Below are 16,195 nucleotides of genomic sequence, written 5' to 3'. Positions count from 1 at the left end.
GTGCAGGTCGTCTAGCACGCAGACCACGCTGATGGAAACGGTTTGGAATGGTCTGACGTGACACTTGGGTGCCTCTCACCTCTCTTAAACGTGCCTGGAGTTGAGTGGCATTCATCATCCGGTTTCTCAGGGCAGTGTTCACAATGTAGCGGTCATCAGCACGGGATGTGGCCAAAGGACGTCCACTTCTAGGCCTTTCTGTGACTCTTCCAGTCTCTCCATATCTCTGTTGCAACCTGCTGATGACACTCTGTGACACTCCAAGCTCAGTGGCCACTTCTGTCTGAGAACGTCCTGTTAGAAGCATCGCAATGGCAAGGGACTGTTGTTCCATTGTTAGGTGTCGTCTTGGTCTCATGATGTCAAAATGTGAACAGCATGATGAGGACAACTGTTTAAACACCAGCTCTAATTGAACCAGGACATTTATTGGAAGAGAAAATCTTTGGAACATGGGGATGTAAGTTTGATTGATCTGGACAGAGGACTTCTCTCTCGATTAAAGTGAATTTTCTCCTGACAGATGTACGAGATACGTACAAAAGTTGACAACAAGAGACATCCATCTTCCTGACACCGAAAGAAGTCTGGAGACTAAACCAATGATCACCCTGCAGACAGGAAAAACCTGTCCCCTTCCTTCTTACCAGTCCACACTGCAGCGCCTGCTCAGGATGCAGAAATGCTGCAAAGTCCTGCAGGAGGTCTGTCCGCTTTCCTAGGATACAGCACAGCTTCCTGAACAATGAAGTCACTTCCTGTCCTTTGCCCACATGTTCAAATCTTTTCAGTAGAGACACAAACTCTTCCACCTGTCCAGGTGTGTCCTGCAGTGCCTCCCGAACCTGGAGACACATGATAAGACACCATCAAGAGACTGAAGGATGGAACATTTCTAGCATCCACTTTTATGTACCACTGGACCACAGATGATCCATCCACCCACCCACCCACCTATCCACCCACCTATCCACCCACTCACCCACCCACCCACCCATAAATCCACCCATCCACTCACCCACCCACCCATCCATCCACCCATCCACCCATCCACTCACCCACCCACCCATCCATCCATCCATCCATCCATCCACCCATCCACTCACCCACCCACCCATCCATCCACCCATCCATCAAATCATCCACCCACCAATCCATCCATCCACCCATCCATCTATCCACCCAATCATCCATCCACTCATCTATCTATGCTTCCATGCATCCACCCATTCATCATCCATCCATTCATGCATCCATCCACCCACCCATCCATCCATCCACCCATCTATCCTTCCATTTATTCACCCATCTATCCTTCCATCCACCTACCCATGCATCCACCCATTCATCATCCATCCATCCATCCATCCACCCATTCATCATCCATCCATCCATTTATCCATCTATCCTCCCGTGACCCAGTGGTGATAAAGAGGTCAGTTAGCTCAATTCCTGTCTTATTCAACAAACAATCAAATAAATAGGTGTGGTTCCACCACTGGTCCTAGACCAGTTCTACCAAGACCAGGTTCTGAAAAGTTAATGGAAGTCAATTTACAAATGCACGGGCGGAAAATGAAGTCCTGATTAAAACAGAAAAAAGATCTTTGATTTATATCAAGAGTTCTGAATCAAATTAAAGGAACCAACAGATTCCCACCCAGACCTTCCAACATGTAAGCAGCGATGTGGAAAGTCTAAGTAAACAGGACTGAAGTGCTGCTGAGATCCAGGTGAGTCTCACCCTGTTCAGGTAAGTCTGGGCAAATGCCATGTCTTTGATGTCTCGGAGCGGGTCATTGTCCAGGATGTTATCATCATACAGCAGCAGCAGTTTGGCAGCATCCTTACTGAGACGCTCCTGGCGGTTCTTCCTCAGACCACGATGAGGACGACTACGACCTGCAGAGACATCCAGGAACCAAGGTCAGATGTTGAGATTGCAGCAGAGACTGATGCCCATCAGAGACAGCTCTCACCTTGTCCTCGTCCAGGACACCGTCCTCCTCTTCTGGGCGTTTCCTCCCCACACAGCATCTCCTCGTCTAAGCCCACCTTACCGCTCCGCTCATGCCCCACATCCCCCCCCTTCGGCCCCTCCTCCTCTTCCTCCTCTTCTTCCTCTTGAGAGCCAGCGGACGTTGGAGAATGATCCTCCTCCGAGTCTCCGTCTGCACAGAGTCGCCGTTCTGCTGCCAGCCATGTCAGCTGCTTCATGGTCTCCTGGAGGACATGTCCATACAACAGAGGACATCATCGCTCACAGACAGTCACATGACCAGGTTTAGAAACAGCTGTGAGAAAACTGCATCCAGGTTAAACTCAAAGGTTTTATGCATCGTCTGGACTGACAGACCTGGTCTGGACTGAGCAGGATTCCAGCCCTAGTTAACTCCTTCCTGGTGTTAGTTTGGAAATGACCTGGTAACCCCTCCCAGACTGATGGCTAGCGACTGTTGCTTCTCTATGCTCATAGCTGATGTCTTTCCTCTCGGTTTTCTGTTAACACACCTAAATGAAACACAGCTGCTGATCAATAATCAGGGCTCTGATCAGCAGCTGATCCTCAGATTGCCTGTGAACCAGTCTTCTACTGGTTCTGACCTTTAGTTTCTGTTCAGTCAATAACCATCCAGGTGATGACTTTGTCCTTCTCCAGTCCCTCAGATCCCACCGTCACATCGAGGGTTCAGTCCAGGCACCGCTTCTCTTCATCATCTTTCTCCTTCCTCTTGGTAATTCAAATCTAAAATCCATTTTCACTGCTTTGCAGGTGATACCCAGCTCTACCTCTCCAGTAACTCAACTCCTTCCCTCCTCCTCACTACCTGACTATCCAAAGTTAAATCCTGGTTCACCTGCAGCTTCCTGAAACAGTAATAAAACTGAGTTTCTCTTCGTTGGAACCAAATCCAAACTTTAGAAAGTTGCTAGTTAAACATCGCCAACTCCTGTGTCTCCTTCTTACAAGTCAAGAGTCTGAGTGTCATCCTCAACAGCACATTATCATTTCACGCCCACATGAATAACGTCACTCATTCTGCTTATTTTCATTAACAAAAACATTTCTTCCCCCCCGTACGCCCTCTCTTCACCTCCTGTATTTCTGCTGTAACTCTTCTCTTTGGTCTCACACAGAAATATCTTCATAAGCTTCAGTTACACCCATCATCACCTGGACTCCCCCCTTTCACTGCATCACCCCTATCCTACCGCAGCTGCACCTAAATAATCCCAGTTAGATCAAGTATAGAATTAAAAATCATCCTGCACACTCTCCAGGCCTGTATTTGTCAGATTTCTTACACATTGCCATCACCACCCACTCTCTCAGGTCATCCTCCTCCTCAAATAATGACAATTTCAGCAGATTTCACTGCAAATTGGTTTATTTCAAATACATTACTACTACAATACAGTACCTCTCAGGTACTGCTCTTAAGTGGTTTTATTCCTACCTCTCAGATCGACAGTTTTTTGCAAGTATGGATAAGTGCTCCTCAGGAACCCATAAAATAAAATGTGGGGTTCCCCATGGATCAATCTTCGGCCCGTTACTTTTATGTTACCACTTGGTGATGTCATCAGGAGATATGGCGTTTATGTCCACAGCTATGCTGATTATACGCAGCTTTACGTCGCCGTGTCTCCCGATGATACGCAGCTTTACGTCGCCGTGTCTCCCGATGATACGCAGCTTTACGTCGCCGTGTCTCCCGATGATACGCAGCTTTACGTCGCCGTGTCTCCCGATGATACGCAGCTTTACGTCGCCGTGTCTCCCGATGATACGCAGCTTTACGTCGCCGTGTCTCCCGATGATACGCAGCTTTACGTCGCCGTGTCTCCCGATGATACGCAGCTTTACGTCGCCGTGTCTCCCGATGATACGCAGCTTTACGTCGCCGTGTCTCCCGATGATACGCAGCTTTACGTCGCCGTGTCTCCCGATGATACGCAGCTTTACGTCGCCGTGTCTCTCGATGATACGCAGCTTTACGTCACCGTGTCTCCTGAAGAGACACGGCATGTTCTTTTAAACTGTATTTCAGATATAAAGTCATGGATGGCAGAGAACTTTTTACAGGACAAAACTGAAGTTTGAATTATCGGTCCTGAAGGCAAGAGATAGATCCTTTTTACCAACATTACATTTTAATCCCTCCCAGTGTGGGAGAAATTTGGGTGTTCTTCTCGACTCTGAGCTGGATTTTATTCCACACATAAAAACTATAACAAAAACAGGATTTTATCATGTAAAAAACAGAGTCGCCCATTTCTCTCTCCTGCCAGCACAGAGGTGCTGATGCTTTTATTTCTAGTAGAACAGATTACTCTAACTCCCTGCTCGCTGGTCTTCCTTCCAGTTACTCCAGAACTCGGCGGCACGAGTTCTGACGAGGACCACGGGGCGGGAACACGTTACACCTGTTTTAAAACCGCTGCATCGGCTTCCTGTGCGCTTCAGGATTGATTTTAAGATTCTTTTGCTTGTTTATAAATGTCTTAATGGTCGTGGGCCTTCTTATTTTTTCTTATTAATGATGAGCCTTCGCAGACCCTGAGGTCCTATGGTACCCGCCTTTTAGTGGTTCCTAAAGTCAGTACTAAGACATACAGTGAGACCTGTTTCCATTATTCTGGTCCTGGCTGGACCAGCCTGCCAGAGAGCCTCAGGGCCGCCGAGACTGTTGATGTTTTTAAGAAGAGGCTCAAGACCTTTTTAGCTTAGCATTTAAGTGAATTTTACTTGATTTTATTTTGTGAAGTCCTTTTCTGTGTATTTGTTGTAATTGTTGTTGCTCTTATTTCTTCCTAATGTTTCTTAAGGTTATTTAACTTGTTTTTAACTGGTGTTTTCCCTATGAGGACCCAGCACGCTGGGCGTCCTGCCTGTTTGGTCTGGGGGCTGTTGCCATGGTGACTGCTCCTGCTTGGGTGGCGTGGGGTCCTGTACTGCAATTTCATGGCGGAGGGGTGGGCCCTTGCCTGCCTGGGAGCTGGGCGGTTGCCATAGTGACGGCTGCTATGAGCATGCGGGGACTTAGATATCCCTAGATATGGTTTCAGCATCAAGTCAGACATTAATCACTTAATTTGATGTTGATCGGTTTTATTTATTATATCTGTGTTCAGTTACAGAGACAGTATTCAGGGAGTGATGTTATTTGGGGGGGTCGGGGAAGGGGGGTTGCTGTCAGTTTTTGTGTCAGTGTGTGGAGAGAACTTGTGTTTTTTGATTGTTTATAAATGTCTTGTTGGTTTTAACTGAAGCACTTTGTGTTGCCTGTGGCATGAAAAGTATGCAAGAAATAAAGTTTGATTTGATATGATTTGGTTACTGAGCTAAATTATCATAGTAACTTTCACTGAAGAGCTAACCCTGCTCCTTAGAAGGTTATGTTCTGGATGACAGACCAAATAAAAGGCACCATCTCCTGACCAATCACGTCTCTTAGAAAATGCCCCGCCCATTGTTAGAATATTCTTTCCATGCTGCTGGTGGATGGTAGGAGCAGCTTAGAAGTAAAGTCACTGAAAGTTTGCACGTAGCTCCACCAGGCAGCGTCTGAAATAATTAGCTTCATAATAATGCTTCTCACAGTGTGGAATTAATATTCCAACTTAAAACATCTCACATGGGGGAGGGAAGTGTTATGGAGACTACGTGGACTATATAAAAAAAAAAAAAAAAAAAAAAAAACCATGGTAACGAACGGCTACCATGCTCTGGAACAGGTTATGTTCTGGATAAGAGATCATTAAATATTAACACTCCACCTCCGGACAAATCAGATATCTTGAAAAATGCCCCCCCCATTCTGATGATGTTCGTACTGAGGGGAGATTTTAGGGACGCCCCGTTTCCCTCCAGGTTACGCCACGTTTACGTCAAGGTTACGCCCAGGTTACGCCCGTTTACCTCCAGGTTACACCCGTTTACCTCCAGGTTACGCCCCGTTTACCTCCAGGTTACACCCGTTTACCTCCAGGTTACACCCGTTTACCTCCAGGTTACGCCCCGTTTACCTCCAGGTTACGCCCCGTTTACCTCCAGGTTACTACCGTTTACCTCCAGGTTGCGCCCCGTTTACCTCCAGGTTACGCCCCGTTTACCTCCAGGTTACGCCCCGTTTACCTCCAGGTTACGCCCGTTTACCTCCAGGTTACGCCCGTTTACCTCCAGGTTGCGCCCCGTTTACCTCCAGGTTACGCCCCGTTTACCTCTAAGTTACGCCCGTTTACCTCCAGGTTGCGCCCCGTTTACCTCCAGGTTACGCCCCGTTTACCTCCAGGTTACTACCGTTTACCTCCAGGTTACTACCGTTTACCTCTAAGTTACGCCCCGTTTACCTCCAGATTACGCCCCGTTTACCTCCAGGTTACTACTGTTTACCTCCAGGTTACGCCCCGTTTACCTCTAAGTTACGCCCCGTTTACCTCCAGGTTACGCCCGTTTACCTCTAAGTTACGCCCCGTTTACCTCCAGGTTACGCCCCGTTTACCTCTAAGTTACGCCCCGTTTACCTCTAAGTTACGCCCCGTTTACCTCTAAGTTACGCCCCGTTTACCTCTAAGTTACGCCCCGTTTACCTCCAGGTTACTACCGTTTACCTCTAAGTTACGCCCCGTTTACCTTTAAGTTACGCCCCGTTTACCTCTAAGTTACGCCCCGTTTACCTCAAAGTTACGCCCCGTTTACCTCAAAGTTACGCCCCGTTTACCTCAAAGTTACGCCCCGTTTACCTCCAGGTTACTACCGTTTACCTCCAGGTTGCGCCCCGTTTACCTCCAGGTTACGCCCCGTTTACCTCCAGGTCACTACCGTTTACCTCCAGGTCACTACCGTTTACCTCCAGGTTACTACCGTTTACCTCCAGGTTACTACCGTTTACCTCCAGGTCACTACCGTTTACCTCCAGGTTACGCCCGTTTACCTCCAGGTTGCGCCCCGTTTACCTCCAGGTTACTACCGTTTACCTCCAGGTTACTACCGTTTACCTCTAAGTTACGCCCCGTTTACCTCCAGGTTACTACCGTTTACCTCCAGGTTAAGCCCGTTTACCTCCAGGTTACTACCGTTTACCTCCAGGTTACTACCGTTTACCTCTAAGTTACGCCCCGTTTACCTCTAAGTTACGCCCCGTTTACCTCCAGGTTACGCCCCGTTTACCTCCAGGTTACTACCGTTTACCTCCAGGTTACTACCGTTTACCTCTAAGTTAAGCCCCGTTTACCTCCAGGTTACGCTCGTTTACCTCCAGGTTACTACCGTTTACCTCCAGGTTGCGCCCCGTTTACCTCCAGGTTACGCCCCGTTTACCTCCAGGTTACGCCCCGTTTACCTCCAGGTTACGCCCGTTTACCTCCAGGTTACGCCCGTTTACCTCCAGGTTACTACCGTTTACCTCCAGGTTGCGCCCCGTTTACCTCCAGGTTACGCCCCGTTTACCTCTAAGTTACGCCCGTTTACCTCCAGGTTGCGCCCCGTTTACCTCCAGGTTACGCCCCGTTTACCTCCAGGTTACGCCCCGTTTACCTCCAGGTTACGCCCCGTTTACCTCCAGGTTACTACCGTTTACCTCCAGGTTACTACCGTTTACCTCTAAGTTACGCCCCGTTTACCTCCAGATTACGCCCCGTTTACCTCCAGGTTACTACTGTTTACCTCCAGGTTACGCCCCGTTTACCTCTAAGTTACGCCCCGTTTACCTCCAGGTTACGCCCGTTTACCTCTAAGTTACGCCCCGTTTACCTCCAGGTTACGCCCCGTTTACCTCTAAGTTACGCCCCGTTTACCTCTAAGTTACGCCCCGTTTACCTCTAAGTTACGCCCCGTTTACCTCCAGGTTACTACCGTTTACCTCTAAGTTACGCCCCGTTTACCTCAAAGTTACGCCCCGTTTACCTCAAAGTTACGCCCCGTTTACCTCAAAGTTACGCCCCGTTTACCTCAAAGTTACGCCCCGTTTACCTCCAGGTTACTACCGTTTACCTCCAGGTTACTACCGTTTACCTCCAGGTTACTACCGTTTACCTCCAGGTCACTACCGTTTACCTCCAGGTTACGCCCGTTTACCTCCAGGTTGCGCCCCGTTTACCTCCAGGTTACTACCGTTTACCTCCAGGTTACGCCCCGTTTACCTCCAGGTTACGCCCCGTTTACCTCCAGGTTACTACCGTTTACCTCCAGGTTACTACCGTTTACCTCCAGGTTACGCCCCGTTTACCTCCAGGTTACGCCCCGTTTACCTCCAGGTTACGCCCCGTTTACCTCCAGGTTACGCCCCGTTTACCTCCAGGTTACGCCCGTTTACCTCCAGGTTACTACCGTTTACCTCTAAGTTACTACCGTTTACCTCTAAGTTACTACCGTTTACCTCTAAGTTACTACCGTTTACCTCTAAGTTACTACCGTTTACCTCCAGGTTACTACCGTTTACCTCCAGGTTACTACCGTTTACCTCTAAGTTACGCCCCGTTTACCTCTAAGTTACGCCCCGTTTACCTCCAGGTTACGCCCGTTTACCTCCAGGTTACGCCCGTTTACCTCCAGGTTACGCCCCGTTTACCTCTAAGTTACTACCGTTTACCTCTAAGTTACTACCGTTTACCTCCAGGTTACTACCGTTTACCTCCAGGTTACTACCGTTTACCTCCAGGTTACTACCGTTTACCTCTAAGTTACGCCCCGTTTACCTCTAAGTTACGCCCCGTTTACCTCCAGGTTACGCCCGTTTACCTCCAGGTTACGCCCGTTTACCTCCAGGTTACGCCCGTTTACCTCCAGGTTACGCCCCGTTTACCTCTAAGTTACGCCCCGTTTACCTCCAGGTTACGCCCCGTTTACCTCCAGGTTATGCCTGTTTACCTCCAGGTTACGCCCCGTTTACCTCCAGGTTACTACCGTTTACCTCCAGGTTTTGCCCGTTTACCTCTAAGTTACTCCCCGTTTACCTCTAAGTTACGCCCCGTTTACCTCTAAGTTACGCCCCGTTTACCTCTAAGTTACGCCCCGTTTACCTCCAGGTTACTACCGTTTACCTCCAGGTTACTACCGTTTACCTCCAGGTTACGCCCGTTTACCTCCAGGTTATGACCGTTTACCTCCAGGTTACGCCCCGTTTACCTCCAGGTTACGCCCGTTTACCTCCAGGTTACGCCCGTTTACCTCCAGGTTACGCCCGTTTACCTCCAGGTTACGCCCGTTTACCTCCAGGTTACGCCCGTTTACCTCCAGGTTACGCCCGTTTACCTCCAGGTCACTACCGTTTACCTCTAAGTTACGCCCGTTTACCTCCAGGTTACACCCGTTTACCTCCAGGTTACTACCGTTTACCTCCAGGTTACGCCCCGTTTACCTCCAGGTTACGCCCCGTTTACCTCCAGGTTACGCCCCGTTTACCTCCAGGTTACGCCCCGTTTACCTCTAAGTTACGCCCCGTTTACGTCCAGGTTACGCCCGTTTACCTCTAAGTTACGCCCCGTTTACCTCCAGGTTACGCCCCGTTTACCTCCAGGTTACTACCGTTTACCTCCAGGTTACGCCCCGTTTACCTCCAGGTTACGCCCCGTTTACCTCCAGGTTACTACCGTTTACCTCCAGGTTACTACCGTTTACCTCCAGGTTACGCCCCGTTTACCTCCAGGTTACGCCCCGTTTACCTCTAAGTTACGCCCCGTTTACCTCTAAGTTACGCCCCGTTTACCTCCAGGTTACGCCCGTTTACCTCTCAGTTACGCCCCGTTTACCTCCAGGTTACTACCGTTTACCTCCAGGTTACTACCGTTTACCTCCAGGTTACTACCGTTTACCTCTAAGTTACGCCCCGTTTACCTCCAGGTTACTACCGTTTACCTCTAAGTTACGCCCCGTTTACCTCCAGGTTACTACCGTTTACCTCTAAGTTACGCCCCGTTTACCTCCAGGTTACTACCGTTTACCTCCAGGTTACGCCCGTTTACCTCCAGGTTACTACCGTTTACCTCCAGGTTACTACCGTTTGCCTCCAGGTTACTACCGTTTACCTCTAAGTTACGCCCCGTTTACCTCCAGGTTACGCCCCGTTTACCTCCAGGTTACTACCGTTTACCTCCAGGTTACTACCGTTTACCTCTAAGTTACGCCCCGTTTACCTCCAGGTTACTACCGTTTACCTCCAGGTTACGCCCGTTTACCTCTAAGTTACTACCGTTTACCTCCAGGTTACTACCGTTTACCTCCAGGTTACTACCGTTTACCTCTAAGTTACGCCCCGTTTACCTCCAGGTTACGCCCGTTTACCTCCAGGTTACGCCCGTTTACCTCCAGGTTACGCCCCGTTTACCTCTAAGTTACGCCCCGTTTACCTCCAGGTTACGCCCCGTTTACCTCCAGGTTATGCCTGTTTACCTCCAGGTTACTACCGTTTACCTCCAGGTTACGCCCCGTTTACCTCCAGGTTTTGCCCGTTTACCTCTAAGTTACGCCCCGTTTACCTCCAGGTTACTACCGTTTACCTCCAGGTTACGCCCGTTTACCTCCAGGTTACGCCCGTTTACCTCCAGGTTACGCCCGTTTACCTCCAGGTTACGCCCGTTTACCTCCAGGTTACGCCCGTTTACCTCCAGGTTACGACCGTTTACCTCCAGGTTACGACCGTTTACCTCCAGGTTACGACCGTTTACCTCCAGGTTACGCCCCGTTTACCTCCAGGTTACGCCCCGTTTACCTCCAGGTTACGCCCGTTTACCTCCAGGTTACTACCGTTTACCTCCAGGTTACTACCGTTTACCTCCAGGTTACGCCCGTTTACCTCCAGGTTACGCCCGTTTACCTCCAGGTTACGCCCGTTTACCTCCAGGTTACGCCCGTTTACCTCCAGGTCACTACCGTTTACCTCTAAGTTACGCCCGTTTACCTCCAGGTTACACCCGTTTACCTCCAGGTTACTACCGTTTACCTCCAGGTTACGCCCCGTTTACCTCCAGGTTACTACCGTTTACCTCCAGGTTATGCCACGTTTACCTCCAGGTTACGCCCCGTTTACCTCTAAGTTACGCCACGTTTACGTCCAGGTTACGCCCGTTTACCTCTAAGTTACGCCCCGTTTACCTCCAGGTTACTACTGTTTACCTCCAGGTTACGCCCCGTTTACCTCCAGGTTACTACCGTTTACCTCCAGGTTACGCCCCGTTTACCTCCAGGTTACGCCCCGTTTACCTCTAAGTTACGCCCCGTTTACCTCTAAGTTACGCCCCGTTTACCTCCAGGTTACGCCCGTTTACCTCTCAGTTACGCCCCGTTTACCTCCAGGTTACTACCGTTTACCTCCAGGTTACTACCGTTTACCTCCAGGTTACTACCGTTTACCTCTAAGTTACGCCCCGTTTACCTCCAGGTTACTACCGTTTACCTCTAAGTTACGCCCCGTTTACCTCCAGGTTACTACCGTTTACCTCCAGGTTACGCCCCGTTTACCTCCAGGTTACGCCCGTTTACCTCCAGGTTACGCCCGTTTACCTCCAGGTTACGCCCGTTTACCTCCAGGTTACTACCGTTTACCTCCAGGTTACTACCGTTTACCTCCAGGTTACGCCCCGTTTACCTCCAGGTTACTACCGTTTATCTCTAAGTTACGCCCCGTTTACCTCCAGGTTACGCCCCGTTTACCTCCAGGTTACTACCGTTTACCTCCAGGTTACGCCCGTTTACCTCCAGGTTACTACCGTTTACCTCTAAGTTACGCCCCGTTAATCTCTAAGTTACGCCCCGTTTACCTCTAAGTTACGCCCCGTTTACCTCTAAGTTACGCCCCGTTTACCTCCAGGTTACGCCCCGTTTACCTCCAGGTTACTACCGTTTACCTCTAAGTTACGCCCCGTTTACCTCTAAGTTACGCCCCGTTTACCTCCAGGTTACGCCCCGTTTACCTCCAGGTTACGCCCGTTTACCTCTCAGTTACGCCCCGTTTACCTCCAGGTTACTACCGTTTACCTCCAGGTTACTACCGTTTACCTCCAGGTTACTACCGTTTACCTCTAAGTTACGCCCCGTTTACCTCCAGGTTACTACCGTTTACCTCTAAGTTACGCCCCGTTTACCTCCAGGTTACTACCGTTTACCTCCAGGTTACGCCCCGTTTACCTCCAGGTTACTACCGTTTATCTCTAAGTTACGCCCCGTTTACCTCCAGGTTACGCCCGTTTACCTCCAGGTTACTACCGTTTACCTCCAGGTTACTACCGTTTACCTCCAGGTTACTACCGTTTACCTCCAGGTTACGCCCCGTTTACCTCTAAGTTACGCCCCGTTTACCTCTAAGTTACGCCCCGTTTACCTCTAAGTTACGCCCCGTTTACCTCCAGGTTACTACCGTTTACCTCCAGGTTACGCCCCGTTTACCTCCAGGTTACTACCGTTTATCTCTAAGTTACGCCCCGTTTACCTCCAGGTTACGCCCCGTTTACCTCCAGGTTACTACCGTTTACCTCCAGGTTACGCCCGTTTACCTCCAGGTTACGCCCGTTTACCTCTAAGTTACGCCCCGTTTACCTCCAAGTTACGCCCCGTTTACCTCCAAGTTACGCCCCGTTTACCTCCAGGTTATGCCCGTTTACCTCCAGGTTTTGCCCGTTTACCTCCAGGTTTTGCCCGTTTACCTCCAGGTTACTACCGTTTACATCCAGGTTATGCCTGTTTACCTCCAGGTTACGCCCCGTTTACCTCCAGGTTACTACCGTTTACCTCCAGGTTTTGCCCGTTTACCTCTAAGTTACTCCCCGTTTACCTCTAAGTTACGCCCCGTTTACCTCTAAGTTACGCCCCGTTTACCTCCAGGTTACTACCGTTTACCTCCAGGTTACGCCCGTTTACCTCCAGGTTATGACCGTTTACCTCCAGGTTACGCCCCGTTTACCTCCAGGTTACGCCCGTTTACCTCCAGGTTACGCCCCGTTTACCTCCAGGTTACTACCGTTTACCTCCAGGTTATGCCACGTTTACCTCCAGGTTACTACCGTTTATCTCTAAGTTACGCCCCGTTTACCTCCAGGTTACGCCCCGTTTACCTCCAGGTTACGCCCCGTTTACCTCTAAGTTACGCCCCGTTTAAATCCAGGTTACGCCCGTTTACCTCTAAGTTACGCCCCGTTTACCTCCAGGTTACTACCGTTTACCTCCAGGTTACGCCCCGTTTACCTCCAGGTTACGCCCCGTTTACCTCCAGGTTACGCCCCGTTTACCTCCAGGTTACGCCCCGTTTACCTCCAGGTTACGCCCCGTTTACCTCCAGGTTACTACCGTTTACCTCCAGGTTACGCCCCGTTTACCTCCAGGTTACGCCCCGTTTACCTCTAAGTTACGCCCCGTTTACCTCCAGGTTACGCCCGTTTACCTCTCAGTTACGCCCCGTTTACCTCCAGGTTACTACCGTTTACCTCCAGGTTACTACCGTTTACCTCTAAGTTACGCCCCGTTTACCTCCAGGTTACTACCGTTTACCTCTAAGTTACGCCCCGTTTACCTCCAGGTTACTACCGTTTACCTCCAGGTTACGCCCGTTTACCTCCAGGTTACTACCGTTTACCTCCAGGTTACTACCGTTTGCCTCCAGGTTACTACCGTTTACCTCTAAGTTACGCCCCGTTTACCTCCAGGTTACGCCCCGTTTACCTCCAGGTTACGCCCCGTTTACCTCCAGGTTACTACCGTTTACCTCCAGGTTACTACCGTTTACCTCTAAGTTACGCCCCGTTTACCTCCAGGTTACTACCGTTTACCTCCAGGTTACGCCCGTTTACCTCTAAGTTACTACCGTTTACCTCTAAGTTACTACCGTTTACCTCCAGGTTACTACCGTTTACCTCCAGGTTACTACCGTTTACCTCTAAGTTACGCCCCGTTTACCTCCAGGTTACGCCCGTTTACCTCCAGGTTACGCCCGTTTACCTCCAAGTTACGCCCCGTTTACCTCTAAGTTACGCCCCGTTTACCTCCAGGTTACGCCCCGTTTACCTCCAGGTTATGCCTGTTTACCTCCAGGTTACGCCCCGTTTACCTCCAGGTTACGCCCCGTTTACCTCCAGGTTTTGCCCGTTTACCTCTAAGTTACGCCCCGTTTACCTCCAGGTTACTACCGTTTACCTCCAGGTTACGCCCGTTTACCTCCAGGTTACGCCCGTTTACCTCCAGGTTACGCCCGTTTACCTCCAGGTTACGCCCCGTTTACCTCCAGGTTACGCCCCGTTTACCTCCAGGTTACGCCCGTTTACCTCCAGGTTACTACCGTTTACCTCCAGGTTACTACCGTTTACCTCCAGGTTACGCCCGTTTACCTCCAGGTTACGCCCGTTTACCTCCAGGTTACGCCCGTTTACCTCCAGGTCACTACCGTTTACCTCTAAGTTACGCCCGTTTACCTCCAGGTTACACCCGTTTACCTCCAGGTTACACCCGTTTACCTCCAGGTTACACCCGTTTACCTCCAGGTTACGCCCCGTTTACCTCCAGGTTACTACCGTTTACCTCCAGGTTACGCCACGTTTACCTCCAGGTTACGCCCCGTTTACCTCTAAGTTACGCCACGTTTACGTCCAGGTTACGCCCGTTTACCTCTAAGTTACGCCCCGTTTACCTCCAGGTTACTACTGTTTACCTCCAGGTTACGCCCCGTTTACCTCCAGGTTACTACCGTTTACCTCCAGGTTACTACCGTTTACCTCCAGGTTACGCCCCGTTTACCTCCAGGTTACGCCCCGTTTACCTCTAAGTTACGCCCCGTTTACCTCTAAGTTACGCCCCGTTTACCTCCAGGTTACGCCCCGTTTACCTCTCAGTTACGCCCCGTTTACCTCCAGGTTACTACCGTTTACCTCCAGGTTACTACCGTTTACCTCTAAGTTACGCCCGTTTACCTCCAGGTTACTACCGTTTACCTCTAAGTTACGCCCCGTTTACCTCCAGGTTACTACCGTTTACCTCCAGGTTACGCCCCGTTTACCTCCAGGTTACTACCGTTTATCTCTAAGTTACGCCCCGTTTACCTCCAGGTTACGCCCGTTTACCTCCAGGTTACTACCGTTTACCTCCAGGTTACTACCGTTTACCTCCAGGTTACGCCCCGTTTACCTCTAAGTTACGCCCCGTTTACCTCTAAGTTACGCCCCGTTTACCTCTAAGTTACGCCCCGTTTACCTCCAGGTTACTACCGTTTACCTCCAGGTTACGCCCCGTTTACCTCCAGGTTACTACCGTTTATCTCTAAGTTACGCCCCGTTTACCTCCAGGTTACGCCCCGTTTACCTCCAGGTTACTACCGTTTACCTCCAGGTTACGCCCGTTTACCTCCAGGTTACTACCGTTTACCTCTAAGTTACGCCCCGTTAATCTCTAAGTTACGCCCCGTTAATCTCTAAGTTACGCCCCGTTTACCTCTAAGTTACGCCCCGTTTACCTCCAGGTTACTACCGTTTACCTCTAAGTTACGCCCCGTTTACCTCCAAGTTACGCCCCGTTTACCTCCAGGTTATGCCCGTTTACCTCCAGGTTTTGCCCGTTTACCTCCAGGTTTTGCCCGTTTACCTCCAGGTTACTACGGGTTTACCTCTAAGTTACGCCCCGTTTACCTCCAGGTTACTACCGTTTACCTCCAGGTTACGCCCGTTTACCTCCAGGTTACGCCCGTTTACCTCCAGGTTATGCCCGTTTACCTCCAGGTTACGCCCCGTTTACCTCCAGGTTACGCCCCGTTTACCTCCAGGTTACGCCCGTTTACCTCCAGGTTACTACCGTTTACCTCCAGGTTACTACCGTTTACCTCCAGGTTACTACCGTTTACCTCCAGGTTACGCCCGTTTACCTCCAGGTTACTACCGTTTACCTCCAGGTTACTACCGTTTACCTCCAGGTTACGCCCGTTTACCTCCAGGTTACGCCCGTTTACCTCCAGGTTACGCCCGTTTACCTCCAGGTTACGCCCGTTTACCTCCAGGTTACGCCCGTTTACCTCCAGGTTAGACCCGTTTACCTCCAGGTTAGACCCGTTTACCTCCAGGTTACGCCCGTTTACCTCCAGGTTACGCCCGTTTACCTCCAGGTTACGCCCGTTTACCTCCAGGTTACGCCCCGTTTACCTCCAGGTTACTACCGTTTACCTCCAGGTTACTACCGTTTACCTCTAAGTTACGCCCCGTTTACCTCTAAGTTACGCCCCGT

The 16,195-nt window shown here is 50.3% G+C and overlaps 1 protein-coding gene across 6 annotated transcripts in view; it reads right to left on the bottom strand.

Annotated features, from left to right (window-relative positions):
• Window positions 1-112: 112 nt before the first annotated feature.
• gon4lb (gon-4 like b) overlaps window positions 113-16,195 on the bottom strand; it is a 163,373-nt gene continuing 147,290 nt past the window's right edge. For all 6 annotated transcript variants that reach the window (XM_079240022.1, XM_079240023.1, XM_079240024.1 and 3 more), the window contains 3 exons: window positions 1,980-2,223; window positions 1,745-1,902; window positions 113-845 (listed from right to left, as the gene is read on the bottom strand). In XM_079240022.1, coding sequence (XP_079096148.1) covers window positions 396-845; window positions 1,745-1,902; window positions 1,980-2,223 — 852 coding nt within the window. In that variant the 3' untranslated portion in view covers window positions 113-395. The remainder of the gene's footprint in view (window positions 846-1,744; window positions 1,903-1,979; window positions 2,224-16,195) is intronic.

The sequence above is a fragment of the Telmatherina bonti genome, assembly GCF_933228915.1.
Source record: "Telmatherina bonti genome assembly, chromosome: 5".
NCBI classification, from domain to species: Eukaryota; Metazoa; Chordata; class Actinopteri; order Atheriniformes; family Telmatherinidae; genus Telmatherina; species Telmatherina bonti.
Note: the sequence above shows the minus strand (reverse complement) of the source record. Positions and strands in the feature narration are given on the sequence as shown.